General features: G+C 35.8%; 1 protein-coding gene across 1 annotated transcript; it reads right to left on the bottom strand.

The window, feature by feature from the left end:
• Positions 1-3,093: 3,093 nt before the first annotated feature.
• LOC103707862 (uncharacterized protein YciO) lies at positions 3,094-10,443 on the bottom strand. The gene is made up of 9 exons (XM_008792546.4): positions 10,143-10,443; positions 9,890-10,008; positions 9,072-9,125; positions 8,907-8,928; positions 8,590-8,712; positions 8,327-8,490; positions 8,112-8,181; positions 6,841-6,939; positions 3,094-3,358 (listed from the first exon to the last, which is right to left on the bottom strand). Exons 1-9 carry the CDS (start codon positions 10,356-10,358, stop codon positions 3,278-3,280), a joined length of 948 nt encoding a protein of 315 aa, XP_008790768.2. The 5' UTR covers positions 10,359-10,443; the 3' UTR covers positions 3,094-3,277.
• Positions 10,444-11,391: the final 948 nt, after the last annotated feature.

Raw genomic sequence — 11,391 nt, 5'->3', positions numbered from 1 at the left:
AAGAGTATTGGAAGGGCAAGAATAACAAATGATAGTAAAAATATTAGCACTAACAACAACACATCGTATCATTAATTTATGATGTATTTTTTTTTTTTTAATTCGCCATTAGCTTCTAAATGGATCATAATTATTCCTATACAAGTAGGGATTAAATAATTTTGATTGATTCATTTTGGAGAATAATTTGGCCAAGAGTAAAAATAAAAATAATTCAAGAATTTTCGATAATTCATTTTGTGTTAACATCTTAATTAATTTTTCATCTTTATTTAAAAAAAAATTAAATGATTTATTACATGTAATATCCAGAAAAGGTTAGCTACCATTCTATAAAGAACAGGTGTCTATACTTTCACCCCAGCTTAACACATTAGGATTATCAAATGATGTGTTACTCAATCATAATACTATGTTAATGATGAAGAAAGATATGAGCATGCCCCAAAAAAAGCCTAGGAATATGTCAGAAGATTCTCCAAAAGCCAAAGACTGTTAGTGTTTTCCATAAGAATAAGAATGGGAACAGGTGAGTGTTGGATTAAAACTTGAAAAAGTGACCCAAATACACAATAAAGGGGTCAAGAACTTGGGTACTACCAACTGTGAGACTTTAATAACCAAGTCATGTGACCTCAACCATTAGAATCCAGGCCCTGTCCCACAACATAACAACCATCCCAGTGGTCAAGTACCTGTAAGTAGGTGAGTCCAAAGAAACTGCCACCCCTAACCCAAAGGGCAAGTAAAGCTTCAGGCCACCATCCTCTGGGTACCCCCATAACCATGGGCCACCATAGCCTCTGGCCATCTATTCTAAGGGAAATGGTGGTTGAACTTTGGGATACCAAGTACTGTCCCTTCTTGGCAATCCATGTGAAACAAATATCTCAGGTACAGAAGAGGTTGATTTGGTCTCCATAACCCAACTTTTAGCTCCTGAGGGACCAGCTTAAGAGCTTCTGATGCCCAATGAGGACACCTTCCTTCCCATCTCAGCTTTGGAATATAAAGAACCAAGTCAGGGAGCTGGGAACAAACAGCCCATGTTGCCCACCTACAGGCCTTGATTGGCATCTGAACTCCTTTTTATGATGATGACCACATGGTTTTAACACCATCATTAGCCCTTCTTTTGACAGACCATGGTGCTCTCAGTGGGCCAGATCAATGCTGCTATCACAAGGAGAACTAGTATGATTAGTTTTGAGGGTTAAGATGGGGTGTGGGACCATTGTAATCCTCATCTTGGTTCCAAAGCATACACATGGATCTATGTAGGGACACCGTCCCACTGTGTATCGCCGCAAATTGGATTGCTGGATTGTGATCTAAGAGTGGATATTGATCTCAGGCACATGATGATAAACACTTGGAGAGATAGAAAGGCTAAATGAACCTTTGTAGTCCGAAGATGTCACACACTGGGAAACTGGAATAATTTGAAAACATTTTGAGAGATGACAAGGAGAAACAACCACTTATCATTTATTCTTCCAAGTTTCCCTTCGGGATGGAGCAAACATCAAATCAGTGGAAACAAAGAACTCAACGACAGTGGTGCAGAGTGCAGACACTACAAGAAAAACCTTATGTTTTTCAATGAAATATACAAAAATATGCTGAAGAAAAATGATAGAACATTTAATGTCCATATATCAATTATTCAAAATGTTCTTTTTTTAAGGGAAAATTTATTCAATTATTCAAAATGTACAGGAAATGATAATGTTGCACAAAATTAACATTCCAACGTCACAGAGAACTTTATAAATCAGATTCGCTTTTCCTCTAAATTTAAAAAAAAAAAAAATCATGCTAGCCAACTTTCTCTACACCAACTGAGACGGCGAGCCATGATCGGAATTGGGCAGATTGTGAGACCGACTTGAGCGATGCATAAAATGCAGGGCTGACATTACAGAAATTCAAAATGTAGGAGGATAATTGCAATTTCAAGAAAAATGCATGAGAGGAGAGGAAAGAGTATTCTTTTTAGCCTAGAATTTTTAATAAGAGACTCCACATTTTCCTGCTTCCAAATACTTCGAGCAATCTCATCCTCCATTAGTGCAGCCAAATCTAATACTGGATAACAAATCTTGACATTTTGAACTTTGAAGTTGACTTAATGATTACAAAGCTGTTTTTAGGTTGGCTTGTGTCCTCTCTCAGGGTAAATTTTTTCACATCCTTGCCAACCATCTCGTTCCAGCATTTTCAACACAGATCTAAACCCCTCCTTTTATTGGCCCTTTTTTGTTGCACATGATACTGCTATCTTAATTACCTCCCCCATCAGTTTATACTGTGTTGATGCCAACTCCACTGCTTTTTCTAATGTTATCATTTCAGACATTTGTTTCTCATGACTTGGTTATTAAAGTCTAATGGTTGGTAGTACCCAACCATTAATGTCATTTCAGACATTAATGGTTATTAAAGTCTAATGGTTATCATTTCAGACATTTTTTTCTACCTGGATTCTAATGGTTGAGGTCACATGACTTGGTTATTAAAGTCTCACAGTTGGTAGTACCCAAGTTCTTGACCCCTTTATTGTGTATTTGGGTCACTTTTTTCTACACATCCAACTCCATGCATGTTGTCCTTCAACAGTATGATGGTTTATCAAAACTAACCCAATCTATCAGAAACAGTGACAACTACTTCTGCTAATAGATTTCTTCTGACAATATTTATAACTAATATGCAACATGGCTGCATTTTCAAAAATGCGTGACAAGTTATATTCTCAAAATATGTGTGACATGTTTCTAATTCCTAACCTACATGATAGCCTTCCCAAATCCTTTGATAAACCATCTTTCTTTGCAGCACCTGAATCTTCTCATAATTAAAAAAGCTACAAACACTAGTAAACATACTGGTCCCCAAGCATCTTAGTTTTTGAGGCATGCCAATGTAAGGCACAAATGGGTATATGTAACTTGACATAGAGTTGATGTAAATCTGATGAACACAAACTCATCGTACTACTAGAATCCATGCATGTATTAACCTCATAAAACTTCAAATGAATCTAAACCATAAAATAAAACCAAAATAAGCAAGGAAAAGCAAAGCAATGAATACTAGGATGCCACAACGTATCTGTTCATTCAAATTAGCAATATGTCGTATCATGAATATAACATAGGTTTGAACAACATATGGAAACTCATAACTATCATGCGCTTTCGTTTCAAATCAGAGACTATACAGTCAACTCCAAGAGCAAAGATTGGTTGTTGTATTTGGTTAGTTGGAGATATTCTCAAGCTGCTTGAAGAAAAGGCAACTCCTCTTGTGCAGCAGGGTCTTCACCTTCCACCACCATCCAGTCTAGCCTTGGTCCCTGAACAGTAAATTCAAATTCAAAAAATCTGCACTTGCAGGAGGACATGAGGTATAACTTCCACCGGACCAGTTGTGGCATTCGAAACATGATTGGAGAAAATAGTTGTTGATTTAATGGAAAAATAACAAGTAACCAACATTATAGAAAAGTATTGAAATGAGAAGATAATGGAGTTTGTCGACCACAGCAACCTGAATCACCTGAACTCAATCAAAACATCCTTCATGAATAATAAATATATATCCCTCTATCTGATCGTCACCTAAGCTAGTAACGAGCACCCTGCCTTACTCTAAGCCATTCTTTTCAAGAAAAGGCAGGACTTTCCAGTGGCAGTCGCTAGGATACAAAATATCCAGCTGCCACGTTAATAAATATCACTCATGGTTAAAAGAAGAGAATTTATAATCTCACACCCTTCTCCAAGTCACTGAACTATAAACCAGCATTAATGCAGTTTATATCAGTAAATGCTTTCTTTAATCTTCAGCTCAGACATTTGTGTCACCTACAGAAACTGTCCATTTATTGGTAAAACCAAGATCAGAATTTGTTTCATATCCCAGACACTATTTAAATGCTTGATATCAGCCCCCCCATTCCCTGAGAGAGGGTTATTCATGATGCTCTCTACGTTCTTATTGAGGTATTCCATTTAAATGCACCAAATTTGGTAGCTAACACCACAGTAAGAGAAAAATTAAACAAGCTTTTTCAGGTAAGTTCCATCTATCAAACAAACTATCTTGCATTCCATATGTCCCTTTATGAAAGCAAGAATGTAAAAAGAAAAAGGGGAAAAAACCCAAGAAACAAGCACCTAAGGAAGTTAGTGGACAATTTACAGACAACACAAAGTAGAAGAGATGGACTGCATTAACAACATCCACAAGTCAAAGGTTCAAAATAGGTGATAAATGGCAAGAATGGAAACGGTACCTGATGTTGGAGCAAAAGCAATACCTACATAAGCACAAATGGTTAAGAGAGAATATATGCATGCCATTTGATGGCTTTGGATCAGAGAAATATGCATGTCCTTTGATGGCTTTTAGATCAGAAATGCCCACCTCAGGTTCTTCACAGTCTCATCAAGTACTTCCTAGACTGCATAAATGATGCTAAAATGAAACTCCACAGACACATGCATGCATGCACATGCACGTGCATGCACACACAAGCACATACACATGCATGCACCCACAAATCACACACACACCCCACACAAAGACACACACAAGCACATGCACACACAAACCAATGCGCCAAATGCATACTAATGCACCACAAACATGCATAAACCCATGCATGCATGCATGCACATGCTGATGCACACATGCACCCATGCATTGCATACATGCACAAGTGCGTGCAGAGGCAGAGACAGACATGCTGCCGGAAGAGGCAATTCAAGATTAACAGATTCTGCCTTGTTGAACAGAGGACCCGAACAACAGGGGTTGTTCAGACTGGATCAGCTACAGAGGCCACTCTGAACCTTGGAATTTAACAGGAGACATTAAGCTTGCTCGAGCAAGATCAGAGTGTAAGTTGAGAATCATATTGATTGAATGTAACTGGCAAGCATATTGATCAAATGTAACCGGCAACAACGGGCTGAATGAAACCTGGCATGTCTCCACACAATGCCCCTTATCATGTGGCAGTGTGAAGCATGACAAACACAAGATCAATAGTCTAATGACTTACAATAATGTGCATATACCAGAACATGAGGGAAAAAGAAACCAAATGTTGGTCCAAGAAAGCAATTCATGATATCACCTTTCGTCAGAGAATTTTCTTCCTTATAGTTATGATTCAAGACTATCATATTATATTTTAAATGATGGCAGAAATATTAGTCTAAAATCAACCAGTGAAACATTTGTCCCATCAAAAGCAGGTTAGTTATGAAGAAAAACTCGAGTGGAGAGAAGCCACTAATGTATTGCTTAGATCTCCAATCAAGTGTAACCTAAAGTTAACAATTGCTTAATTAGTATTCACATATTTGGGTAAGGAGATTTAGGAAGAAGATTGTAATGAATGCATCTACTCCTGCCAAATAATGATTTTTTTTGGTATTAGTTTTATCCTAATATAATGAAACTATATTATTGGATGGAAAATATTGCTCTAGATTGGGTATTTCATGGACAACTATTGTCATTTTGAGTCCACGATTATTGAAATCAAAAATCATAGTTATAGTTGATTTGGATCAAATTGATTGATAATTTTTAGATTAGAATTACTAGATCATCAATTTTTTATTTTTTAAATCTGAGTCTCTTTTATTTACATAAAAGACTCCACATGTCAGCTAGTTGGCACCTTCAATTTATTATAGTTATAGAACTGTTTGACATTCATATAAGTCAAGGTTTACTGTAGCAATCATTATAAAGGTTTTGTGGGCCTCCTTTAGGTACACATATCAATATTGAAAATTTAAATAACAATTGTTGTGTGACCATTATCTTATTGCAAGAACCATTATATAAAAAGAATAATAATTAGTATTATTCAATATTTTTATGATTCAACTAAACATAATAATAATGATTCAAGCAAATAACACCATTTTTTTCGCTATTGACAATTATTTCCCATTATAATGACAAATGATGTTACTATAAAACTTGATGATTTCCAAATACTGTTATTCCATGCTGGTATGTGTCCACAGTTTTAAATTATCAAATTTTTCTTTTTCTTTTTCTTTTTGAATATCTGATGTTCTTTTGTTGAGATGTATATTATGCAGACATTTATATATATTGACTACTTGACAAAGGTATGAAACAAAGATCTTTTTATTCTTCTTATTCTTTTTTTGATAGCTTGAAGATAGCCATAAGCAATGGAACCATATCATGGTTATTTATACAATGAATATAACAAAGTTATATTATAAGTTATTATAATTAGTATAAAATTCATAAAGATTTTATATCAATATCAAATTGATTGGAATAATTTTTTTACCATACTTCCTACAGGGTGCACATGCAATGCAAGTGCCTAAAAAGCTAGTATATATTAAAAGACACCACATAGAAGATAAGATGAGAGCATAGATTAAAGAGAGAGGAACAATGAATAAACTACGAAGAAAATGCAAGAATAATAGTTTATAGATCATATCAAAATAAACCCATGGCATCCATAGACAATGAATGTGTATATGCTTTACGTTTATCGAATGCTAATTGGCAAGCTACTGGCTTTTGAATATGTTGCAGTATCCATGTTTTGGCAAAAAAAAGTTTAACAAACACTGAACAAAAAGATGCTAAGAGAGTAAGAGCTCTATTGAAAGTTCAAAGTATATAACACAAATTGCTGGATAGTGCATTATCTGTCCGATCAAAGAAAGCATATATCTTGTTTAGAAAAGAAAAGGGTAATCAACCACAAGCTAGAATGCAGGCCAAAAAAAGGAGTGATAGATGCACTGTAGATGTACATAATACCTTTCCTTGCCGAATGACTTTTGGACAAGCTCCAGTCATATCAACTACCGTCGATGGGTCAGCCACTCTCATACCACCATCAACAACAAAATCAAGACCCTATAACAAATCAAACGAAGTTAAATATATATAGACTCCAAAGTCAGTTGCTAATAAGGATTAAGTAATTAATTAAAACCTGGAAATGCATACATAATCCAGGTGGGCTTTCATATGAATCTTATAGAATATGAGAATGTAATATTCAAATGCCTAAATGTGTCTGAAAGTTGGAAAACCCAATATTTATCATCTCTCAAAAGCTTGGCATGATTAGCACTTAAGTTTCAATGTTATAGGCTTAATAGCACAGAGGTGCAGGCAATAATTGATTTAAATAAAGAAAAAAAAAATTGCAGCAAAAGATTTCACATTATAACTTTGGCGGATATATTGAATCTGCTTTAGTTTGGAACAGCCACCTAATCAGTCAGTCACCAATAAATTAATTTCAAGCCTAAATCATCTGATTAAGCTCTGGTTATTCACAATCAATCCAAGCTTGATCAAGTCTAAAATCAAGCTAAACACACATCATCTGCGAGCAGAACCTTTCAATTGTGGATTATATTTTTTCTATGAAGCTTCTGCACTTATGGTGTATGAGTAATCTAAAATAGTATTTATATCCCCCTTCTGTCTAACTGTAACACTCTAGGTAGCACAGACCAGTTCCTTTCGATCCAAAATGAAAAATGTTATTGTTATCAATATCTAGGTCAATCATTTTTAGAACTTCAAATTAGTTAATAATGCAGACACCTATCCAAAATAATAGCTTTAGCCCGTCAACCAAGCCATGTATGAATAAAATTTTCAGAACACTATTTTAGACTTCTCATTCAAAGGAAAGGAGCCATTTAAAAAACTGGATGGTGCAAAATGGCAACCATTGGAAAATGTTTTACAGCAACCAGCATATAAACCATTGTATTTTGCTAACATCCTGACAGCTATTTGGTAATTCAGGTTCAAGAACTGGAAATCCTTCTCCATAACATCTTACTATATTTATCCTTTAAGTTAGCTTGCTCATCAACCATCTCCAACAAGGATTAAATCCTCCACTGAGCTGTTTCCTACTAGAACTTTGATCCAGATATTTACAGAAAAGCAACTCTCTCTCTCTCTCTATATATATAAACAAAACACAGAACAAGTGACAAGAAAAAACCTAAAACACACTATTCATCTAACTATAACATCACTTATAGGAAAGTGATAGCTCATACCTCTGGCTCATAGGTATCTGCAATGATAACGGGATCCACCATCCACTGATCTTTTTCAGGCCACTTTACACTTAAGAATGAAATGCACATTATCAGTATGCAAGTAGCAGGGATACTAGATACACAAACTAGACAAATTCAGCATTAATTTTGTAAGCAAAAACATCTTGAAGGATTTAGAATATATTCTGGCTATTTTAATAGTTTCAACTAACCTTGTACAAACCAAAGGTGCATCCAAGTTTTGCAATATGGCTTGACAGATAGAATCATCTGGAATACGAACACCAACATGCTTCCTTGATGCATATTTAGCTGCCATCCCAGGCTTTATGCATTGTTTTGGCAGCTGCTTGCTTGCAGGTAGAATAAAGGTATACTGTTTAAGTAAAAAAGTTCTCATCAATGTCCATGCTGTGTATTTGGAAATTGGAAGGTCCATAGTTATGTTCACCAAATAAAAACAATCCATCCTTACTGGCCCAGGCAAACAATGCTTTACAGCTCGAAAGATATTTGGTTGACCATGAGCATTACCCCGTGGGAAACCCATCGTGTAAGTATCTATATCTTGAAATGAGCGGCATAAAATACTGAGGGGCTGCATAAAAATGTCTTAATCAATCAGTAAGTGTAACAAAATAGATAAATCGTACCACCTTATAATAGTCCTTATCATCAACATAAAGACAAAAATTATATATTAATATCCTGTTTGTGACGAGTTTACTCTCATAATACTCTCCTATGTGCTAAAGCCTAAAATACTAAAGCTACAGCAGTAATTTCTCTTGCCTTTGAGTCCTCTTCTTTAATTCTGCAGATAGGAAACCATAAAAGATTTGTTAACGAAACTTGCTTAACATATTAGTAGAAGAGTCACCAAGAACAAATACACAACAGTGAACATACCGAAAGATAAAGGTTCAAATAGTCAATGTAAGAAAAGAAAGCTGATACCTGCGAAGGCGTTCAATGGAGGAATGACTTTTCAGATCACAAACCACAGCATACCTACAGTCAAAACATACATCTGGTTAATATTCAAGGCTTTGATATGATAGTTGGCTGCATCAACATACGGCGTGTGTGAACTGCTGTTGTACCAAAAAAAAAAAAGGCTTTGATATGATTTTGTTAAGTCAAGTGGAAATCCGGTCCCAGCCAAGCATGGTGAAAGTAAATGACAAGAAAAACATAAGTATGAGAAGCTTCAGGACATCGAGAAAATTTGCTCATCTATATCAGTAACCAGTATTTTATGAATTCGTTTGAATGCTTTCTTAGAAGTTAATTTGAGTTTTCATGGATCATGACTAGTAAAAATATCATGGTACTTCCTTTCCATGAACTAATTTGTGCCATAGATTCCAGCAAGGATATGGAGTTTTAAATTCCCTTGGGGCGTACGATTGTTTTGGTTTAAAAGCATTGCACAATCCTCTTATGAAAAACATGGTCATATAATGAAACTGTGGTTCTACACCCTTGCACCACTACTTGAATTTTAGAACATGACGCTAATTTGATAGCCTCTGTATAGACAAGAGAGCAAACATAGAGCAGGAATCTAACAAAAGTATCATATCCACACCTCCAAGTAAAGTTCTTCCTTCAGTCCATCCACTCATTTCTTAATACCACAAATATTTGTCTCCACTGATGCTTAATATATTTTCTTTTATAAAAAGAAAATCTAAGAATTATGAATCAATACTCAGTCCAAACTGGTAAAAATAATAGAAGAAAGATGAGGAGCGTTTGGAGTGAGAGCATACACGGTATCGGTGGGGATCACACCGACGCCTCCTTCTTTGATGAGCTTGATAATGGGTTCCAGCTTCCAACCATCGGATCCCGAAGGGTCCATCTCCACGTATACCATCCTCTCCCCATCCTTTTAAATTTGTTTATTTATCACCCAAAAAAGATAGAAACCGTAAGGAAGTCCATAAAATTAAAAGGATTAAAACCTCTAAACTGGAACTAAAATTCAGAGAGAGAAAGCGAGAGAGTGTGTGTATGTGTGACCTTGAAGAAGCGCGGAGCGGAGTATTTCAAGCGTTTGGGGTTTCGCTTCAAAGCGAGAGCGCGGACGGGGAGGTGCTGCCGGAGCGGAGGCGGCGAGGGCAGCCGCGTAGGGAGGTGGAGGCTCGAGACGGAGCGGCGGAAGGAGAGGGATGGGGCGCCGGCGGCGGTGGGCGCCGCCGAGGTGGCGCAACCGCCTGCGATCGCGTCGGACAACATAAAAATAAACTCCAGAGCCAGCTGGATAACAACGCGCGGGTGTCGCTTCGGGATGTTGAGTCTGCTCCCGATTCGCGAACCACCTCGACTCAACTCGAATATATTTTAATTATATAATATATATATATATATATATATATAATGAATTATTGAAATTGTATTTTATTAATATACTTTTATTTTTTGATTAACCAAATATTAATTTAGACTTGACTTAAGACTTGAAATTAACAATTGAATTTGCTTAAGCTTGAACTCAATTCGATTTAATCTCGAGTTGATTTCAGCTTGACGTAGGGTTTATCAAGCTAATTAAGTAGATTTGTGTCCAACTCAATTTGAAATTAAGCTTAAAATAATACTAAACAAATTAAACATGATTTGGGAATTAAAATTTGAAATTAATTTCGAACCAAGTTTGACTATGTCTAAGTTAGTCCATCCCATAAAAATTGCAGACTAAATCAATCATTCCATGAGGAGATGTCTTGATTAAGGCTAAATGGACACTCCAATTGGTGATACCTGTCAAGTTTCCAAAGAATATTTATTTGATAACCTAAGTAATATTTTCAAAGATTTATGGGGAAAAAACTATTAAGCACCCTTTATGTTTTCAAGAAAGAATCATTTGCCCTATTTTGTTTACTTGGCTACTTCATATTTAACTATCCCTTGTAACACACTAATACCTACTCAGAATGTACACCAATCTCTTGTACGACGTGGCAAGAAAAAACCTTGATGTCAAAACAAGATCCTTCTAACATTACTCCTCTAAAAAAATAACTATTCCTTGAGAAACCAATCCTCTTTGCACATAAATTACCATTCCATTTAAGTGGTCACATTTCTTGCTCTCTTTTTTTTAAAATTATTCTATCCTTTATATCATTAGAAAAAGAATCGGGGTTTCTATCTCCAAGTTAAAACTCCAAATTCGTGTTCTTAAAAGAGTCGCTCAAGATAAATCACCCACTACCAGCCACCACTAATCAAGGCTTGGTGGGAATATTAGATTCATCCCATGTTT

Source organism: Phoenix dactylifera, unplaced genomic scaffold (assembly GCF_009389715.1).
Source record: "Phoenix dactylifera cultivar Barhee BC4 unplaced genomic scaffold, palm_55x_up_171113_PBpolish2nd_filt_p 001532F, whole genome shotgun sequence".
NCBI classification, from domain to species: Eukaryota; Viridiplantae; Streptophyta; class Magnoliopsida; order Arecales; family Arecaceae; genus Phoenix; species Phoenix dactylifera.
The sequence above is the reverse complement of the archived record's forward strand: the minus strand, read 5'-3'. Positions and strand labels throughout refer to the sequence as shown.

Coding starts and splice junctions, on each gene's coding strand:
- LOC103707862 (XM_008792546.4), bottom strand. CDS start 10,358: ATGTTGTCCGACGCGATCGCAGGCGGTTGCGCCACCTCGGCGGCGCCC. Junction 8,491..8,589: donor AGCATTGTTTGCCTGGGCCA/GTAAGGATGGAT, acceptor TTACTTAAACAG/TATACCTTTATTCTACCTGC. Junction 3,359..6,840: donor AAGTCATTCGGCAAGGAAAG/GTATTATGTACA, acceptor TTTACTGTTCAG/GGACCAAGGCTAGACTGGAT.